This window comes from Macrobrachium nipponense, chromosome 20, assembly GCF_015104395.2.
Source record: "Macrobrachium nipponense isolate FS-2020 chromosome 20, ASM1510439v2, whole genome shotgun sequence".
NCBI lineage: Eukaryota > Metazoa > Arthropoda > Malacostraca > Decapoda > Palaemonidae > Macrobrachium > Macrobrachium nipponense.
Window position 1 is genome coordinate 37,987,080 of NC_061089.1, and position 22,640 is coordinate 38,009,719.

At 43.3% G+C, this 22,640-nt stretch overlaps 1 protein-coding gene across 1 annotated transcript in view; it reads right to left on the reverse strand.

Moving 5' to 3' along the window:
• Positions 1 to 22,640, reverse strand: part of LOC135224963 (uncharacterized) — an 85,740-nt gene that overhangs the window by 20,273 nt on the left and 42,827 nt on the right. Inside the window, exons 3-4 of the mRNA XM_064264273.1 lie at positions 3,650 to 3,884; positions 1,008 to 1,163 (exon numbers count right to left, since the gene is read on the reverse strand). Coding sequence (XP_064120343.1) covers positions 1,008 to 1,163; positions 3,650 to 3,884 — 391 coding nt within the window. The remainder of the gene's footprint in view (positions 1 to 1,007; positions 1,164 to 3,649; positions 3,885 to 22,640) is intronic.

Consider the following 22,640-nt stretch of genomic DNA (forward strand, 5'->3'; position numbering starts at 1 on the left):
ACACTAATAGGATTACATAATTACATAGGTATAACAAAAATATGTTAGCAGTGAGTTGTACTCACTCTGATGTTATGTCAGCTCAGTTAATTGTTAAACTTCTACAGCTATGCTCATTCTAAATCCTTGTCTGCTATTCCTCTTTCTCCACTGAGATGCACTTATTCATTCTGTGCATGATTCTTCTTCCACTATTGGCAAATCTCTCACTTCTGCCTTGATTAATGTTTTTCTTTGCAATCCAACCATGGTTACAGTATCTTCTGTTGTTCCAAACTAGAAATTATTCAAGCTACTTAGTTTTCTAAGGATGTTTCCTTGTCGCTCTTTCATCAAGTGGGAGATGTGCTATGGGTACTTGGCTGCTATTGTCTCTTACTGCCAGCTGTCACCATCTGTCATCAGCTGTCGCTGAGGAATCTCCTTTGGTTTGTTGGCACTTGCTGAAGCATTGCACTTCTTGTCATCTTCGGTTGGTGAAGGAAAAAGGCCAAGTAGAGAATAGGTCCCAGTTGTCTTGAGAGTATTTCAGCACCCATTAAGTATTTGGAGAATGAGAACCCAAGTTTTCTTCTTCAGAATGCATCTTGTAAGTTTTCTCATACTTCTATGCACAAAGCTTCTTTAAAGTCTGCCAGCACTTGTCTTCTGGTTTTTTGAAGCCGTGGAGAAGTGCCTCTTATGATACAGGCAATTTATCAGTGCTAAAACTGTCATCACTTGAAAACTCTACTTTCTTGGTCTCATTCCTTTGAAGAGATGAACTCGAGGCTGACAAATGCTTTGGACATGCTGAGATGGAGTTTGTTGTTTTTATCTTTTACTGAACTTTTGTTTGGTACAAAGCCTCCTCTCTGCACCAGCTTAGAGAGGTGGTGCCAGCTTAGTGTATTTGTGGGCATTAAAGCTTTAAATACTAAATGCTGTTACAGGTTTCTTCCAAAAACTCTACACATATTACCTATGATAAGACAATACTGAAATCTTCCAATTTAAGTACTACTCACCTGCTTTGTAAGGAAAGTCCTGACAAATCACTTTGGAATGATGTCTGTTTATCTCTGAGTGATGCAAATTGTGATCGTCTACCTTCTACACCAAGTGGGCTCACAGGCGGCATTTGCTTCTGCACTGTGTTTTCCAAATCAGAAAGTGTCATCGGCCTGTTCAAAAATAATAACCGTTATTCAGAGTAAAACCTGTTAATGTTGGTTAAAAACCTTTACATACAAAACATAAGTACAGTGGTCACCCCATATTTGCGGGGGATGCGTACCAGACAACCCTCCCCCCCACGAAGTTAGAACCCATGAATAGTTGGAACCGCTATAAAAATTCTTAAAACCTCCTATTTTGTTACTTAAAACTCACAAAAAACCCACTACAAATTTTTATACCTGGTCTTTTAAATAGTTTTATTACAAAAACTGCATTTTGTAATGAAACTGATAAAAAACAGGAATTTGTTGATATTTCTCATAGAAAAATACTGCGAATAGGCAAATTTTCTGCGAATAATGAGTCCGCGAATCTGGAGAACACAAACAGGGGGTCCACTGTACTGATTACATTTCATAAATTTCAAAAGAATTCAAAAACTGAGTTTTATAATCTGTCAATATACACCTGTAAATATTAAGATATCAGTGGCATTAATTTATTCCCATACAAATGGCTACACAGTACAGCCAATTAAACAAAATTCTTCTAAAGATACTGCTAATTCTGCCTTACCATTATTTCCTCTATCTCAGACATTTTTTATTTTATCTAAGAAAACAGATCTAGGACAATAATACTAATTGCTAGACTTGGTTGATGGTTATCATAAAATCATTGAAACTAGTGAACATAAAAATATGAAGTAGAGTTTGATGATTACCATAAATTCACTGAAACTCAATCAAAAATACATAGTAAAAAAAAAGAAGCACAAGGAAATTACTTTATTTGCCAGTGCATAAGACTCACCCTTGCGTAAGACGCACCCCTATTTTACAAGGATATTTTGTGACAAATTTTAGCATGTTTCATCACACATTTATTGAATGATATTCTAGTGATTTTGTAGGGAAAAATGTATGATTCTGTATACAAAATACAATATTGTGAGAGTATACTGGAATAAAGTATGGACTTTGTATGAAATTTACCATAAATAAACAACATGCAGTGGTAGGATTTTGTTTATATCCACTCATTGCAAATGGCTGACGGGCTAACTGTCAACGTATCATAAGCAATTTTTCTTTAGTCTGCTTGTTTTGAATATCTTATTATTAGTAACACAATTTTCTGTAATAATTATGCTTGTTTTTCAATGCTTTATTACTAGCAACAATTTTTCTGACTAACCAGTATGCTCTATGTAGGAAAGGCCAAGCTGAGCCTACATTGCTTGGTCTCCCATCTTTAATACAGCAGCAATGGATGCAGGGCAGTTTTTTTTACAAAGTTACCAATAAAAGGATGTGTCTAATACCCCGGCAAATACCGTACTCTTCCTGGTTTCCAAGTAGCAGATGAAATCTTTTTTTTATATATAATTTTTCTTTAAAAAATACAGTAATGCAAATCAAAACAAAATGCAAAATTTAACTGGTCTCATTTAAACAATGAAACTCTTCAAGGGCTGTCTCTGAGCATTAGGAACATCTGCTCACTGCTATAGTAGTTTAAGTTCTTTCCAGAGGAAAAAGGTAAATATACAATACTTAATGGTGAACACATCTGTTTGGATTGAGACAAGGCTTTATAACAAGTCTGATAATATTAAAGAGTACTAAAAATTACCTGTAAGGCAACTTGGTGTACAATACTCATTTCCTAAGAAACCTCAAGTACTATAGGTAACAAAAATTTACAACACTAGAGGAAATAAAAGCCCCAAGATTATTCCACTAATTAATATAAAAAAAAATTCTTTTCACACCAAATGTTGTAAGCGACAGCTCAAGCTGTCTTAACCTTTAAATATCATCTATTCAAGTTTTTTCTAATAACAAAGAACACAGGAGTTAATCATCAACTCTGGGGTTCAACTGATTTCTACGAAAAAAAAGCTTAAAAGCATAATTTTTCATATAAAACTTACAGGAATCAAGCAAGTAGCTTTTCTGATCAACTGCACACTCCAAGGGCTGATGATAATGTTAAATTTCCTACTACCATCACCATTATATACTGGAATTGTATTAAAAAAACAGACCAAAATGTACAGTAAATGTATTATTTCTTCATAAAACCAAATATGTAAGTCAGCATCTCACTTAATTAACACTCCCAAAGGGGGTACCACCTACATATGCCCTAAACAGCACACTATCATTGGCACTAAAAGTTGTTTGCAATATGACCCTTCAGCCCTACTGCACTGCTTTCTACCTATTACGTACTTTTCATTAATTCCCTCTGGTCTCCTCCCACTTAGCTGTTCAACTTCTTCAACTTGAACTTGCTCCACATTTTAGTTCTAATCCAAATAGTAAATCTTTTAAATGAGATCTACAAATGTAACTCAGGTCTTGTTAAACTACACCATTATAAAGTAAAAATTAACACCATAATAATTAATACAGAACTATAAAATCTTTAAAAATCTATTCATTAACTTGACAGGGTAAATGCAAAAGAGAGATAGATATCCTACCGGTTTCCATGTGATGGTGACAAGGGCTGTCCCATCCCATGATGCTGTGGTGATGAAAGGGGAAGTTGTGCAAGAGTTGGATCTCTAGTGCCTGCTATATTTGTACTTGATTCAGAATTCTGTGCACCAATCATATGAGAACCAATCATGGAATCTCTTGTACATGTTGAGGAGCCTCCAACTAATGAGGCTGCAGATACTGAGCCTCGAGTTTCTGAACCTGCCATCAATCCAGCTGTAATGTATGTTAATTACTGTATAATCTATTACTGTTGATGTCTGCTACTACAAGTAGAAAACTTGAGAAAAAAGCAAAAAATTCTTACTAGTAATTGCTATTCAAAAATGATTTAGTGATAATACTCAGGGAATGGTTCATCTTTCTGAGGGCTAGAGTTTATCAATCTCTTAACACCATCCAAATGTCAACCCAACACTTCCTAACATCAAAATGTTCATGATTAAATTATGTTTTTTTCCAAGAATCACGTCTGCATAATAACAACGGATGAAATTTGCATGACATTATTTGATGTCATCTCAAAGGGTTAATTGTGCTATGTAATATTCAGTCACCAATGTGTAAAAATGACTCATTACTGACATAGCAAAATTCATATTAATCCAAATACACTGAACATTAAATAAATACACATCATTAACTTACCATACTATCAAGAAAATAGCACTATTGGTAATTAACCTTCTATCTCCATAAGCATAAAATTTTCCATTTCCTGCTTTAAAAATACAGGCAGTCCCTAGGTATCAGTAGGGGTTCTGTTCTGATGGTTTGATGATAAGCGCAAATTGCTGATAACCGAAAAACGGTGATTTTATCAGTGATTTATGGTGCTTATGGCACAGATAACCAGTTAATGGCACCTCTGTTAGGTAATGCATCGGCTCCAATACTACTCTATTTCTGGGCTCAGCTCGTGTCGCTGCGCGAAATATCCTTTAATCTATTATTTCTAGGGTAAATGTACTAACACATACCAGAGAATAAATAAATAAAGAAAAAGGTCAGTATAACTGAATCGCCCACCCTCCCAAGAGGGTGTCGGTATGAACACTATGGCGAGTGAGACCACTACCACGAGCCAAATGCCAATAGAATTCTCCCACTACAAAATCCCTCCAAGAGGAGAGCCGACCCACAGAGTGGGCAGCAACTACTACTACTACTCCATCCCATGCTGCCGACTGCTGCGCCTCTGGTGGCCATCCTTTTAAGTTAGCGCACACGATTCACACGTGCCCCTTTTTTACTCGGTGTTTTTTTGTGCCCTTTTCTTTGGATTTATTTACCATGGAGCGTGCAGCCATCGCAGCAGCTAAGTTAAGTACTCAGTGTTTATTGCTATTTGGTTTTTTCCGGCCCTGAGCCCGTATTTGCCGTTTTTTAGGTATAAATACGAACTCTAGGTCGGAAGCATGGCAGCATGGTTCTGCCTCGTGGTGGGTTCGTTCTTGGTCGCCCATACCCAGAACATCCCCTTACTTAAGTACGCTCTTTTTCTATTATCCGCTTTGTTTAGGGTACGGTCTACACGGTTTTGTCATGCATGCATGTCTTTTACCTTATGTAGGCTCCTTCCATCCAGACCCTAGCCACGGCTCTTAGTATCGGCCTCGGCTAGCTTTGAGTGGTAGACTTGCCTTCGGGTTAGTCGTACACTCCTGGATTTTTTCTCCTACTATGTTGTTTTCTTTCTTTCATTATTATTCATTTGATTTATTTATATGATATTTGTTTAGGTTAGTTAGGCGTCTGGCTTGCTTAGCCTAGGTTATGGCCCATAGGGCCTATATGCTACCGCTCTTCAGTTCGGTTGCTTCCCGATAGCATCTCTCTGATCAGTTGGTTATGTTTCTAGGCTTAGTTGTCTATTGTTTTGTTCTTACCGCCCCGTGGTCACTACGTGATCACGAGGCAGCCAGACGCCTGTCCAGTCACCTTCCCCCCCTCCCGCTCTTCTATAGAGTCGGGGGGGGTGGGTCGGTCTGCCCATGCTCGCTCCGCATACCCGAGCCTGCCTCCCTTTCTCCCCCCAGGCGAAGGGAGTAGAGGGACGGGACAGACCCAGACTGGAATCGACCTCTCCGGCTTCTCGGTCCGGCCGGATGGTAAGGTGGGGGGGGACTGGCCTTTCCCCCCTCCGTTGCTACCCCGTCGCTCCGTTACTAGCCCGAGTCTGTATGTCCTCTCGCTCTTTCCCACCTTACTAGGGCTCCTTTACCACCGGAGACCTGGCATCCAGCGGAAAGGTGCTAGTCCACCCAGCAGGGTGGACCGGAGCATACAGTTGGTCCCTTCTAACCACTCCGTCTCGCTGAGTTACAACACTCCGCCACGCACGGGACTTAGTCCGGTACGTTCGAGTTTTTAGGTTTAAGATCTTTTATGTTAAACTAGTAAGTTTATCTTAAGTACCTTAAACCACCACCCCCCTCCCTTACCTGTCTCACCGGATCTCTCCGGGGTTATAGCCTATTCAGGCGATAAGGGAGGGGTTATGCCCAAATTTTTTTCCGAGCTCCGGCATGCATCGGAGTTCTTCTGTCCTTTAGCCTGTAAGTGATAGTCTTTAAGATACTCATGTGTCTTTTCACTTACAGACCCCCAACCAACTGTGAGCATCTGGGATGCGCCGCCACACTTCAGGACCCATGTGGACACGAAGTTTGCCGGTCCCATGCTCCATGCGCGACTCCGCACGGGGACATCCAGGTCTGGTACCACGAGACGTGTACCATCTGTTACGATCTGGTGAGCCAGCTCTTAGACGGGGTAAGTATTCCAACTCCGGTAACTGGTCCTCATTTGTTATAGTGCTTAAGTTTTTACATTAATCACCCTAACTTAAGATAAAATTCAGGGGGTCTTATAGCCCCTATAAAATTTTAAGTTAAGCTTTAAATTGATTTTAGTTTTAAGTTATTCTTAAAATCTAATCAATACCCTCTCTTCCAGGCTCCGGCTGTGAGGGATACCGCACTGGCAACCCTGCGGGCCTGGGTCGGCGGTTTTGGGAAGAACGCCGCCAAGGGTATGCCCTACATCCTTGAGAAGAGGTTGGCGGTACTAATCTTCCCCGGAGGCAAGGCTACAGGCTACGTCGACCCAGCAGAGGCGGCCCCGACTATTGCTTTCATCCAGCAACAGCTGGCTGCCTCGTTGACGGACCAAGGCCAGGACATCTCCTCGGAAGTCGCGACGCTTGATATCAATGTGGAACCTATGGTAGGTGTAGACGACCTGTTGGTCGAGGTAGGTACGTTGGACACCCAAGGGATGCCCTTGGGTGCAACTGGTTCTTCTCCCCACCCTGCAACCTCTCCATCCTTCCAAGGCTTTACAGGTAATGAACTATATACTTCTCCTGACGCTTCAGTTAGACCCAAGGTCAAGGGTCAAGCAGTGAAAACCTTGACGAAGACGTCGTCGTCGTCTAAGAAGACGGCTTCGGCGTCATCTTCTTCTCGTAAGTCTCCGGCTAGAAACCCCGGAGCAGAGAGATCTAAAGCTTCTGGGTTCCGGCTCTAGTCCTCGAGGAGTAGATCCTCCAGGGAGAGATCTCACACTCCAGCGGAGTCGTCAGTTCCGCTACCCTTGGTTCCGATTCAGAGCCACCCTTCCACCTCCGCAGCAGCTCGCTTTGGACTCCAACGCTGGTCTGTTACAACAAGTGGGCGATCTGGTTGGGTCTCTGAAAAATAGCATGGAACAAATGATCTCTCGGTTGTCTGATAGGATTACCTCTCAGGACAACATTATAGCCGGACTGAGCCAAGCTCCTCTAGCCTCTCCTCCACCTTTCAACACAGGTGGAGCCCAGCTACCCCCGTATGACTCTCTACCTCCGTTCTCAAAGAACAACCCTTGGAGAGTAGCGTCATACGCCCCCTTCCAGGACGGGCTTATCTCTATCCCGGAATGTGGAACTCGGAGTATTGAGGACTTCGAGTTCTACCCGGAAGACCTTAGCTAGCCTCCGTTCATCGGCTACGCCAGGCTCACCGCCTCAGCCATGACTCGGGATGATAAAGTACCAAAGGAGACAGTCCTCTATTCACGTGACCAGGCTCAGAGAGAATGGCTCAGGTGTCTAGAGGACATGGATTGTTCCAACACGAAAATCCAACCTTTTAAGAGTCCGTTTACGATCTTTACGATGGAAGAGAGTACCCCGCTCCCTTTCTTGACAAAGATCGCGACAACTACTATTCCAGCAGCCCAGAAGGGGGATTCCATGCCTCAACTGAAGGAAGCAGATCCTACATCTCCTTTACTTCCTTCAGCCGGTGAATTGTGGGAAGATTTACCTAACACCTTCTCAGCTGGCAAACTCAAACCAGACTGTGCTATGGAGCAGTTTGGTGAGAAGCTACCTAGGCTTCCAGATAGCCTTATTCAGGCAGAATTCGATGCCAAATCACGGTTAGCCAGGTCTATTAATTCCATGGCTATGACCGAGGTGGCTACCATTGCCTATGGGTCGGAGCCACTCTTCAAGCTTCTTACCAAATCTTTGACTCAAACGGTGCAGTCGGATATGTTTGAGTTCGCCACTACCAGGACGAATTGTAGGAAACATGTCCTACAAGAAGCGACAATTCGACACGAGCCGAATAAGTTGCTTACGTCAAGCATCTGGGGAGCAGACCTCTTCCCAGAAGCGATGGTGAAGGAGGTTCAGTCAGAGGCTACGAGATTGAACCAGAGCCTTAAAGACCGTTGGGGTCTTACGGCCAAGAGACGACAGGATCAAGCCGGTAAGGGTAAGGCTCAAAGGAAACCTAGACGTTTCCAGCCCTACCAGAAGAAGCAGCCACGCTTTTCTCAGCAAGTTCCGGCTGTTCCCTTGATGCAAACAGCCCAACCTTCCACCTCAAAGGCTCAGTCGCAGCCGATTTATGTTATCTCTCCAGCCTACAACCAGGTCTTCGAGGGTCAAGCTTCACAGAAGTATGACCGCTCGGGTAAGGGAGGCAGAGGTAAGCGATCCTTTCGTGGGAGAGGATCGGGAGGTCCCTTTAATAGGGAAAACATTTCAGGGGAGGGAGGCCGAGGAGGCTACCAGAACCAATGAGGAACTTCAGGTAGGAGGGAGGCTGTTTCACTTCGCCACCGGTGGAACTTCAGCAAGTGGGCTCAGAGCATTGTGTCAAAAGGCCTGGGTTGGAGCTGGTTAGCGAACCCACCCCCATCCAGACCTTTCCGCCAACTTCCTTCCAAGGAATTGACGGAGTATGCGGAGGATCTCCTTCAGAAAGGAGCTATAGCGAGAGTCAAAAGGTTAAAATTTCAAGGACGCTTGTTCAGCGTGCCAAAGAAAGGCTCACAAAAAAGAAGGGTAATCTTAGACTTGTCCCGCTTAAACTTAGCCATTCGCCGCTGCGACAAGTTCAAGATGCTCACGATCTCGCAGGTGCGGACCTTACTTCCCGTGGGGCCGTCACCACCTCTATCGATCTTACCGACGCTTACTATCATATCCCTATTGCAAGACACTTCCGTCCGTATCTGGGCTTCAAGATAGGAGACCAGACATTCTCCTTCAAGGTAGTTCCTTTCGGGCTCAACGTAGCACCCAGGGTGTTTACGAAGCTGGCGGAAGTAGTAGTTCAACAACTAAGATCGCAAGGGGTTATGGTAGTAGCGTATCTCGACGATTGGTTGATCTGGGCGTCAACAGTCGAGGAATGCAACAGAGCAACACTGAAAGTGATTCAGTTCTGGAATATCTAGGCTTCAAGGTAAACAGGACCAAGTCAAGACTCACTCCAGAGTCAAACTTTCAGTGGCTAGGCATTCAATGGAATCTATCCTCCCATACTCTGTCGATTCCATCAACCAAGAGGAAGGAAATAGCGAAGTCAGTCAAGCAATTTCTGAGTCACAAACTGGCGTCAAGAAGAAACTCAGGAAAGGATCCTGGGTTCACTCCAGTTTTGCATCAGTGACGAACATCCTAATGAAAGCCAAACTGAAAGACCTAACCAGAATCTGGCGCTCACGAGCAAATGTCAGGTCCAGGGACAAATTATCCTCAGTCCCTCTGATTCTAAAGAATCGACTCCGGCCGTGGGCAAAAGTCAGAACTTGTCGGTGTCAGTGCCCCTTCAGTTTCCTCCACCAGGGATCACCATCCACACGGACGCTTCATTAAGCGGTTGGGGAGGATATTCCCAGTTCAAGAAGGTTCAAGGAACGTGGTCACCTCAGTTCCGTCGTTCCATATAAACGTACTGGAAGCAATGGCAGTGTTCTTGACTCTAAAAAGGTTACGTCCGCCAAAGTGCTCCCACATAAAGCTAGTCCTGGACAGCGCAGTGGTAGTACATTGTATAAACAGAGGAGGCTCCAAATCACGTCATCTAAATCATGTCATGGTAGCCATCTTCTCCCTGGCGGACAAGTTCAGTTGGCATCTCTCCTCCACTCATATAGCTGGAGTGAGAAACGTCATAGCAGATGCTCTATCCCGATCAGTACCTCTAGAGTCGGAATGGTCACTGGACTACAGTTCGTTCCAATGGATTCTTCAGAGAGTTCCAGGTCTACAGGTGGATCTCTTCGCATCTCAAGCGAACCACAAACTCCCATGTTATGTGGCCCCCAACCTGGACCCTCTGGCCTATGCCACGGACGCCCTGGCTCTAGACTGGAACAACTGGGAGAAGATTTATGTCTTTCCTCCAGTGAATCTTCTCATGAAGGTGTTAAACAAACTCAGGACATTCAAGGGTCAAGTGGCTCTAGTAGCCCCAGACTGGCCGAAGAGCAATTGGTACCCTCTAATTCTGGAACTGGGTCTTCGCCCTCTTCGGATCCCCAATCCCAGGCTCTCCCAGTCAGTACAAACGAAGACTGTGTTCGCTTCCTCAGGGATTCTCAAAACCCTAACTTTATGGATTTCATGAAGTTTGCAGCGAAAAGGGATGCGAATATTGACCCGCAAAATATTCTCTTCTTGGAATCCGATAAAAGAGATTCAACTTTGAGACAGTATGATGCTGCTGTCAAAAAGTTAGCAACCTTCCTGAGAGAATCAGATATTAGGATCATGACAATCAATTCAGCTATATCCTTTTTCAGATCCTTATTTGAAAAAGGCTTAGCAGCTAGCACGATTACGACAAACAAGTCAGCCTTGAAAAAGATTTTTCAATTTGGTTTCAACATAGACTTGACAGATTCCTACTTCTCGTCTATTCCCAAGGCGTGTGCTAGACTTAGACCTTCTGTAAGGCCTACGTCAGTATCATGGTTCTTAAACAATGTTCTAAAGCTGGCTTCAGAAACCAATAATGACACATGCTCGTTTATAATGCTCTTAAGAAAAACTCTATTTTTATTAAGCTTGGCCTCAGGAGCTAGAATTTCAGAACTGTCGGCTTTATCCACAGATCCGGATCATATCCAGTTCCTTCCCACAGGGGAAGTGCTACTTTCTCCGGAACGTAGCTTTATAGCTAAGAATGAAGATCCTTTGATGAGGTGGGAACCATGGAAGGTTCTACCCCTTCCACAAGATGTATCTCTTTGCCCAGTTTCAACCTTACGAGCCTTTCTGTCTAGGACCTCCTCATCCTCATCGGGTCCTCTCTTTAAGAGAAAAAGGTGGTACTTTATCTATTAAAGGCATCAGGCAACAAATCCTGTACTTCATTAAACAAGCCAATCCTGACTCTTTCCCAAAAGCACATGATGTCAGGGCAGTAGCCACCTCAATTAACTATTTCCAACATATGAACTTCGATGAGTTGAAAAAGTATACTGGATGGAAATCGCCGACAGTGTTCAAACGTCATTACTTAAAGTCCTTGGAAGCTCTGAAATTTTCAGCAGTAGCAGCGGGTAACATAGTTTCCCCTGACTCCACCTAACCTTTAGTAGAAGAACCAGTCCTCCTTTCTACCTGCCTCACCCAACAGTTCGTCTATTCCTGCCTTGTTCATCTACGGTCACCTTGTGTCTTAGCTGCTTTGATGATGATGTAGTGGGTGTCCCTTATTTTTTTGCTAGGGGCACTCACAATTGATTATGGATTTTGATCTCTTGGATGTCATCCCCTTATTTTTATGCTAGGGGATACATCTTATTTGTAATGGTTACGGGTTTTGTATGTTAAGTTATATACATTCCTTTATATATTATTATTGTTGAGTTTATTTTGTTCAACTTATTATGTTAATTGCTCTGGATTTCTGATACATAGCTTTACACAGATACCATTTTTGTACATATATGCCTTATTACCCCTGTATATATGTAAATTACCTTAAGTTAAGAAATATTATTAGAATTAAGTGTAATTTAAGCAATATTTCTATTTTGTATCATTGTGTATATGTATCCTTATTAGCAATTATATTCTTTCAATTTTATTTTACCTTTTATTTGAGACCTTCTTTTATTTTGTTGATTTTGTTTACAATCTTGTGCTATTTCTCTGGTACGATTTCGCGCAGCGACACGAGCTGAGCCCAGAAAAGGGATTTTGACGTAAGGAAAAATCTATTTCTGGGCGATTGGCTCGTGTCGCCAGCGAAATCCCGCCCTACCCATCCCATCGCCCAAGATTGTCTGCTAACTTCAGGATGGCCACCAGAGGCGCAGCAGTCGGCAGCATGGGATGGAGTAGTAGTAGTAGTTGCTGCCCACTCTGTGGGTCGGCTCTCCTCTTGGAGGGATTTTGTAGTGGGAGAATTCTATTGGCATTTGGCTCGTGGTAGTGGTCTCACTCGCCATAGTGTTCATACCGACACCCTCTTGGAGGGTGAGCGAGTCAGTTATACTGACCTTTTTTCTTTATTTATTTATTCTCTGGTATGTGTTAGTACATTTACCCTAGAAATAATAGATTAAAGGATATTTCGCTGGCGACACGAGCCAATCGCCCAGAAATAGATTTTTCCTTACGTCAAAATCCCTTTATTGGTGCCGATACCTGGAAATCAACACATTAGGGTGCCGAAAATTGCAGATTTTCACCACTAGACAATCACCATCAAACCAGATAACCGATAATAACTAGGGACTGCCTGTACACGTTTTCAAGATGAAAAGTTATATTCAGGTATACGGTATGTGAAACACTTCAGCGAGACAATTTCTTAACAGAACAAGATGAAAGAGGCTAGCCTTTGGCTAGATACTTCTGCTCAAGACTTTTGGGTCAGAGATACTTTGGCACTAAAAAAGGTCAGTTACTTTGGCACTAAAAAATTAATTAGAAAAACTTTAATACTGTACAAGGTGTGACAATAAAGAAACGAGACGGTGGAGGCCACACTTATGCCTCAATGCCAATTGGCTAACTGCTTATACATCACTGTGTTGTGCAACATCTCACCCCTATTCTCTATAATGTTGTTCACTTTGCTCATTCTGTGCTTCTGCTTCAGGCTGTTGTTTAGTCACGCAACTGGAGGTGGCACAAACATGGAGCAGAGAATCAATTTGAAATTTCTGGTTTGAATCAATTTGAAATTTCTGGTTAAGTTAGGGAAGGGCCCAACAGAGTGTCTCAAACTTCTCCAAGAGACCTATGGAGAAGATGTGATGTCCCAGCCGTGAGTCTTCGAGGGGCACAAATGTTTCAAGAGTGACTGCGAGGAGGTATAGGATGACCCCAAGTCAGGACAGCCTTCCTCAATGAAGACAGCTGAGAACAGTGCCAAAGTGCAACAGCTGGTGTGGAGAAAGCGCAGATTGATAGTGCAGATGACAGCAGAGGAGCTCAGTCTGAACAGGGAGTCAGTGAGGATCATCTTGGTGCAGGAGCTGGGAATGCAAGTGTGTACCAAGATGGTAACAGCTTTTGTTGCATGACCATATGAACACTGGGTCAATGTTTGTCAAGACTTGCTGGAGTCGGATTCTGGGTCAATATTTGTCGAGACTTGCTGAAGTCGAATGGGGATGATCCAGATTTCCTTGACAAGGTCATCACAGGTGTCGAGACCTGGGACTTCCAGTACGACCCAGAAACCAAGAGACAGAGCCTGCAGTAGAAGACCCAAGAAGGCTTGCATATTCAAATCAAAGATGAAGGTCATGCTGATCATATTCTTCAACCAGAAGGGAGTGGTCCATCATGAGTTCATACCTTAGGGTCAGACAGTCAACCAGTATTTCTTCCAGCAGGTCCTCAATTGCCTCCATGACCGGGTGTGGGGCAGCAGGCAGGCTCGGTGGAGAGAGAATTCATGGCTACTTCACTACAATGTGCCTGAACACACCACGCTCAGTGTGAGGCACTTGTGGCCAACAAACAGATCGTAGTTCTCACACCCTATTCCCCATATCTCCCACCGTGCAACTTCTGGCTCTTCCCCAAGCAGAAGACTGTGCCCAAAGGAACCCACTGTGACAAGGGAGCTCAGGGGGCTCAAGGAGGAGGACTTTGCCGATTGCTTCTGTGGGTGGGAGACATGAATGCAGAAGTGCATTAACTCTGGGGGGATTATTTTGAAGGGGATAATGTGTAATTTCTCTGTATATTTTGTAATAGTAAAACTATTTTGAGACAAGTCTCGTTTCTTTACTGTCACACTTCATATATATTTTTTAAAGGAAGCAAAACAATAACCTAACTTCTTATGATAACTTTAAAATGTTTATTCAATAAAAATTACTTGGCTTTATTCAGTTGTCAGCAATGCTTTCCTAGTACTCAATGCTGTTCACCATCTCACGTCACAAAAAACAAGTTCTTTAACTCAGTCGTTGAGATAAACTTTATTAATGGTCGAGATAAATTTGTCAATTATAATATTCTTAAAATTCATTTATCTATATATTCTTCTGTACAAGCAGTCCCTGGTTATTGGCAGTCTTGGTTAATGCTGGTCTGGTTTTATAGCTTGTCTAGCACCATAAAATCAGCGATTTATGGTGCCATAAAGGGCCGAGTTTCAGTTATCGATAACAGAGTTATGGTGCCATAACATACCTAATGGAGGCACCATTAACTGGTTATTGGCGCCATTAACCAAAAATCCACCCCATAAGCATTATAAATTGCCGAGTTTCGGTTCATGGCAGTTTTCGCTCATCAGGACCCTGCAGAGGAAGGAACCCCTGCCAATAACCAGGGACTGCTTGTAGCTTATGCAACAATTCATTTTCTAATACGTGATGGGACATTGCATAATAGTTTACATTAAAATTAGCTATAGACTTCCCTGAATGATTATTTATGGTCATTCCTCTAGACACTGATTGATGAAGATTTTGATTGCAATTTGGTTACCAGAGCATCCAGATTTTCTTTAATCTTTTGAAAGGTCCATGTAGATAAGCATAACAATTTTAACTTTTAACTTGCAATCTAGGTCAGGAATGAACTCAAATCTAGGTACATTTTTACATAGTTATGCTCTGCCAGTCATCATATATGCAAGAAGGAAAATTCGTGGTAAAAGAACAAAATATTTGTGGCAATGTATATAAAAACACAAGTAAATCTAAGGAGTATATAAGTGCTAAAATGACATTTCTGGGTTCAACCTGTGTCGGCCGGTGAAATGGTCCTGTAGCACACATTTCTAGGTATAAATAGATGCTAAATATACCAGAGAAAAAGCTAAAGGGAATGCTGAAGTTACTACCCTCAGCTCAAACACCATAGGCTAGACCTACCCCCTCGAAAGGGTTTTGTCTGCAAGGGTGATTCCGAGGTGGTAGTCGTCACAGTCGAGGGTTTAACCCGCTTATAAGACTGAGCAAGCAAGTCATTAGTAGACTTCTTTTCCAGTGCGGAAAGAATCTTGGCCACTATTTCTTCGGGAAACAGATGATCCTTGTCAAAGGGGAAAACAAAAGGGCGGACTTCTGAGGCGAAGCGACTCCTCTCGAAACAAAAGAACACCAGAGCTGTCTTTTCTTGAGAGTCCCGAATGCAAAGAGAGAGGCCAGCTCATCGCAACCATCCGGAACTGATTTGTCGGCACATGACAAAACCCCAAGCCAGTCCAATGCCTGGTCTTCCTGAAGAGTAGGGCAATCCTCTATTTTCATAGTGAGGGCTCCGATCGTCCAGTCCAAGAAACTCATAATTTCTAAAATTATGAAAATATTCTTTACCAAATGGTCCAACTCAGGCGATGTAAAGAATATTTTAGCTGCTGCAAACGCGGATCTCCTATTTGCATCCACCAAGCCAGAGAAGTCCCCCTGGGAGGAGGCAGACACTCCCATAGAGGGTGCTTCTCCGGTTACGTAGAACCTATACCTCTTCTTAATAAGCTTCGATGGAGGATAGGCGAAAGTTGCTTTTCAGAGTTCTCTCTTGACCTTCAACCAATCTTCTATATCACGAAGCGAATGTTTAGCAGCCTTGGAAAGAACGAGCTTCGGGAGAAGAGGATCGAAATTCTTCCTTCTCATCAGGAAGATGGAAGCAGGCGACCTTGGAGCGGCTGCTACGAAGTAATCCGGGTACATGTTGAGAAGGTAGCGTAAAAGTTTTGAATAACACGAGAGAGGGACAGAATCCGCTTCTAAGTCCTCCTTGTCATCCGAAGAGATAGGCGACAGAGACGGTTCTTGATTCGACTCATTGTTCTTCATACATTGTTTGTTTTCTTTCATCCTGTTCATCAGCTCTTGCAATTGTCGACGTAACGGAACTAGATTCTCGTCTTCTTGAGTTGAAGTCGAAGCAACTGGGGTCGTGGATTTCGACACGATCGCCACCGGAGGTCTCGCGCCAGTCGAATTATCTGTCGTATGCGAAGTCGAAGGTAAAGTTTCAACAGCTTGATGAGTCGAAGATCTCGACGAACTCAGAATCGGACGCTCCAAAACCGAGTCGAAGGCGGCTGTCGCTGTCGTAAGAATACGAGGCGAAGTCCATGTAGCTACGCTACACGACGGGCGAGAGATATCTACTTCTCTGTTCCTCTTCACAGGGGGCGGAGAGAACACCTCTTCAGTCGAACGTCTCTTCAATGGACATGAGACTGAAGAATCACGCCACTTACGACGTCTAACCGGCGACGAATCACTCGACTCTGTCGATAACTGGTTACCAAACGACACACCTTTCCAATGGTGTTTAGTCGAATCCTGCTGTCGCACCACAGGCTTGATGGAGGAAGCGACTGTCTGTGGCCAAACCCCGACAGTCTCCCTTGGACCTCCGGTATGTCTTCTCCCCGAGGCGGGGAAGCGGGACAGGGACCTTCGTCTAGGAGAACTATCGGGACAAACAGCCACCCCCTCAGATTGCACTGCAATGACACTTTTCACTTCTCTAGAAGTCTTTTCTATGAAAGACTTTACAGATAAACCTCTGCATCACCGTATTAGCTAATACATCAAATTTCTTTTCAAATTTAGACTCGAGGCTGGCAATGGTGTCAGGAGAAACTCCATGGGAAGTTGGCAAAGGAGTTACAGGAGCAGGAGTAGGAGGACTCAAGATGGGAGACATAATAAGAGGAGAAGGAGAAGAAATAGGAGCAGGTGCTTCAATAGAAGAAGCAGAAGAAGCTAAACTAGTCTTACTTTCAGCTCTGAGAGCCGCCTTCCTCTTCCTATCCTTAATTATCTTCCCCGAGTGAGAAACAAAAACTTTCCACTGTTTTTCACTCCAATCCTTGCATTCATCACAAGTAGATTCTCTAGAGCACTCACAACCCCTACACTTAATGCACTTAGTGTGCGAATCATAAATTAATTTAACTAACCTAGTTTTGCAACCTCCGGCGCAAAACCTAACTACTGAAGGACTAGAGTCCGACATGATGGTAAGACCACAAAATTGCAGAAAAGAAATTCAGCTTCAATCCTACAAACACGTAGTTGAATACTTCACCGATATTGGAGAGATAATACTTCCCAACAAACGAAGAAAAAAGTCTGCACCGACCACAGATGTTCACCAGAAGCCGGCAGAGAACAAATTGATGTTACCTGGACAGTTGTACCTGTAGCTCCCTCGAGTGGAGGAAGATGACGTCACCTACATCAGCGATGGCGGCGCCACCGCGGAAGTATGAATCTATTGTCTGCCATTCGTAGGGAACCTACAGCTGTATAATTGTTCGGTAAGACACTGCAATAAAAATTATTCTTAATGAGTCTGGCTTCAGGCGCCAGAATATCTGAACTGTCGGCTCTCTCTAGAGACCCAAATCACGTTGATTTCCTTACGTCGGGTGAAGTTCTACTATCCCCGGATCGGAAATTCTTGGCCAAGAATTAAGACCCACAAAACAGGTGGGCTCCGTGGAAGATTATATCTCTTACACAGGACGCATCATTGTGTTCTGTTGTCACTCTAAAATCTTATCTGGCCAGAACTTCTGAAAAGTCTTCAGATCCTCTTTTTATTAGAGAGAAAGGCGGAACAATTTCCTTAAAAGGTATTAGACAAACAAGCCAATATGGATTCAGTCCCTCACGCCCATGATATCTGAGCAGTGGCTACCTCGATTAACTATTTTCACAATATGAACTTCGAGGATCTGAAGAAATAAACGGGTTGGAAATCTCCGGCACTATTTAAACGCCCCTATCTCAAGAATTTAGAGGCCCTTAAATTTTCAGCAGTGGCTGCAGGGAGCATAGTCTCCCCTGAGATGACCGAATCCTAGAACTCTATTTTCTATTCCTTTATTCTGCTTAGCTTTTTTCCCTTGATATTCATTCCTTCCTACCTGCCTTGCTCGTAACCTCTACCAATCTTCCCCCCAGGTGCCGGGCTGGTTTGCTTGTCATTTCATTGCCAGACTTGTAAATAGTGTATATGGCCCCTTTTTGTATTCCTTACCTGTTATCGTATATACTTGTATGTATCTGGTCATATTGGTTCCACCTGTCATACTGTTGTAATTTATTACTTTAATATTAGTTATTAAAACTTAATTTTAAGAATACAACTAAGTTTGCTTGTTTCTTTACGTTGGTTATTAAACTTAATCTTAAGAGAACATTAAGTTTTATTGTTCCTTATATCTTTGCTTTGTATCTTTCAAGCTTGTATGGCAATTCTCTGATACTATTTCACCGGCCGACACAGGTCGAACCCAGAAAAGGGATTTTGAAGAAGGAAAAATCTATTTCTGGGGGAAGACCTGTGTCGCCCGGTGAACCCGTCCCTCTTTCTTCTCCTGATCCCCACCCTGTAGCCAGTCCAATCTTGGGTGCGTAATCTAGGAATGAAGCCACCGGGCGTGGGTTGTAGTAGTAGCAAGCGGAAGGTAAATGTAGTAGTCCTTGTAACGGCACTTGCCTTGTGAGGGACTTTGAAGGGAATCTTCTAATTGGCAGAAGACCTGTGATAGTGGCCTCTACTCGCCCCAGTGCTTATACCGACGCCCTATGGTGTTCGAGCTGAGGGTAGTAACTTCCGCATTCCATTTAGCTTTTCTATGGTAGTATATTTAGCATCTATTTATACCTAGAAATGTGTGCTACAGGACCATTTCACCGGGCGACACAGGTCTTCCCCAGAAATAGATTTTTCCTTCGTCAAAATCCCTTTTTTTGCTGTCCACACAAATATGTGGGCAAGATTTAAGAGTCAAGGGAATTTAACAGCAAAGGTACTCTATAATAGGGATAGGGTCTACGAATCTCACTGTAAATGGAAAAAATCATGTCAAATAAGCAGAGCTAACCTACTACAGTAAGTCCTCGGGTTACGCTGGTCTCGACTTACGATGTTTCGTGGTTACGAACGCGCCCCCATAAAAATATAAAAAATAATATTTTGCGTCGTTCCGTCTTACGCGGTTTAGCGTCGTAAGCAACGTAAACAAACGCGAACTAGTTCCAGGCGCACGGCGGAAGAATACGCTTTGTGGGGGAGAGGACGGCGTCGCTTCGCTACGCTCATTCCTCGCCCATACGCCATTTTGGTTGTTTACACTGCCTCTCTCTCCCTCGTGTTGTATCTTTTTTGTAACTTTTTGCTCTTTGTTATGGCTCCCAAGCGCAAGGCGGACTCTTCTGATGGTAGTGCATCGAAGAAAAGAAAGGCCATCACCATGGAAATTAAAGTGGACATTATAAAGCGATCTGAGAAGGGAGAAACGCCAACAAACATTGGCCGCTCGCTTGGCCTTAGCCGTTCGACCGTTGCTACCATTATCAAAGATAAAGAGCGCATCGTTGAACATGTGAAAGGATCTGCTCCTATGAAAGCGACAGTGATAACTAAGCAGCGTAGTGGTCTAATAATTGAAATGGAAAGGTTATTGGTGCTTTGGTTGGAAGACCAAAATCAACGGCGTATCCCAGTCAGCCTTATGGTGATTCAGGAGAAGGCGAAAAGATTGTTTGAAGCGTTGAAAAAAGAAAAGGGGGAGGGAAGTGAAAGTGAAGAGTTTGTGGCTAGTAGGGGTTGGTTTATGCGATTTAAGGCTCGGGCCAATTACCATAACCTTAAATTGCAAGGTGAAGCTGCTAGTGGGGATGAGAAAGCAGCGAGTGAATTTCCTAAAGCGTGTCTGAGATAATTAAGGAGGGGGGTTATTCTGCTCAGCAAGTGTTTAACGTAGACGAGACAGGTTTGTTTTGGAAACGTATGCCTAACCGCACTTACATCGCCAAGGAGGAGAAGTCAGCACCCGGTCATAAAGCCAGCAAGGAGAGGCTAACTTTACTTCTTGGGGTAATGCTGCTGGCGACTTCAAACTGAAGCCCTTGTTGGTGTATCAGGCTGAAAATCCAAGGGCACTCAAGGGCATTTGGAAGGGTCAACTACCAGTAATTTGGAAGTCCAACAAGAAGGCATGGGTGACACTTGCAGTGTTTGAGGACTGGTTCGTAAACCATTTTGTTTCCAAGTGTGGAGCGGTATTGCGCCTCCAAGGGTATCCCCTTTAAGGTGTTGCTAGTGCTGGACAATGCCCCTGGACACCCTGCCCAGCTGGGAGACTTCAACCCTAATGTCAAGGTGGTTTACCTTCCACCTAATACCACGGCCCTTTTACAGCCTATGGACCAAGGAGTGATTGCTTTGTTCAAGGCCTACTACCTACGAAGGACAATTGCTATGGCTTTACAGGCAACTGAAACCAAGAAGGACTTGACTCTGAAGGACTTTTGGAAATCCTACAACATCCTTGATGCTGTAAAGAACATTGCTAATTCCTGGGAGGAGGTTAAGCAAACAAACATGAATGGTGTCTGGAAGAAAATTTGTCCTCAATTTGTGAATGATTTCCATGGGTTTGAGGACACAGTTCAGCTAGTTGTCAAGAACGTTGTTGCCCTGAGTAAGGAAATCAATTTGGAGATGGAGGTTGATGATGTTACAGAGCTGCTGGAGTCTCATGGCGAGGAGTTATCTGCTGAGGACCTGATACAACTGGAGAAGCAGATAATAGAGGAAGAAGAAGAAGCACCCACCCCAGAGCCTAAGGCTTTCACAAGGCAGGACTTGATAAGAGGTTTTGCAGAGTTGCAGCAAGCGTTGTCAACTTTTGAGGCTCAGGATCCCAACTTGGACAGGTTCACTAGGGTTTCCAGAGGCGTCATGGATTTGATGCAGTGTTACAAGGAGATCTTGGATGAAAAGAGGTCGCTCTCTGTTCAGACTAACCTGGAGCAGTATTTTAAGAAGGTAGAGAGGCCTGCAGGAGATCCTGTACCCTCTACCTCAGCTGCCTCTGCTAATCCAGACTCGCCTGCCCCACAATCTCCAGCACCTTCTGAATGTTCTGCTAACCCAGACTCACCTGCCCCAGTATCTCCAGCACCTTCTGAATGTTCTGCTAACCCAGACTCACCTGCCCCAGTATCTCCGCACCTTCTGTAGGTTCTGCCTCACCTAAAGACTCACCTGCCCCAACATCTCCAGTAATATGTTCTGCCTCACCTCAAGAATCACCTGCCTCAGCATCTCCAGTACTAGTATGTTCTGCCTCACCTCAAGAATCATCTGCCTCAGCATCTCCAGCAACTTCTGGAGGTTCTTTTTCTCTTCACTAACCTCCCCCAGTCTCTCCAGCACCGCAGCTTCCTCTCCAGTGTGCAAGCCAATCAAACTAATAAAGGTAAGGAATTGTTCTCTCGTTGTTGATTGATAGGTATTTTACATTAAATCACGTGGTATTTTCAATGTTCCGACTTACGCTGAAAATCGTGTTACGATGCATCGTAAGAACGGATCAACGTCGTAACTCGAGGACCCCCTGTATATATTACAGCATAGTCTAGTCTACTTAACAATCTGAAATACTTTCTGTAGATTTATTTATGCTATAATAAATATTTTTAATGTAGTACATAGTCTTATTTATGCTACGGTAATAGCAATTTTTAATATCTCACATAATTAATGGGAAATTGAAAGCTTTTATTCTCTTCAAGCTTGTTTACCTCAACTGTGCTCAGACCACATACATCCTACAGGTGGGCAAATTTACCTATGACATAGCTTATTTTATAATCAAATGTTTAACACCTAATATCCTACAATGAAAACAATTTCAATTTTTCAATTATAAAAAACACCACCAACCACAGTACAGGCGCTCCCCGGTTATTGGCGGCCTCGGTTATTGGCAATCTGGCTTTATGGCACTTGTCTAGCAAAGACAATAGTAAATTAATTTTTGTTGCAAATATGCACTGATCCCTGGTTATCAAGGATTATCAGCACTGATCCTCAGTCATAGGCGCAGATCCTATCATTGGCAAATACCCTCGGTTATCAGCACCAATAACTGGGGATCAGTGTTATTATCACGATTTTCAGTTATCAGCAATTTTCGGTTATAGACACGCCATCACAGAGCCCCCGTTCCTAACTAAGGACTCCCTAGTCAACCCCCGGTATTCGTGTGGGATGTGTACCACATACCCCTGTGAATAGCTAAAATCTGCAAATACTTAACACCCCTCTAAAACCCTTTAAAACTGCCTATCTTGACAGTATAAAAAAAATCTAAAAATGCTTATGCTATCTGAGTATTCTAATAGTTTTATCACAAAAAGTGCACTTAGTCATGAAAATGCTAT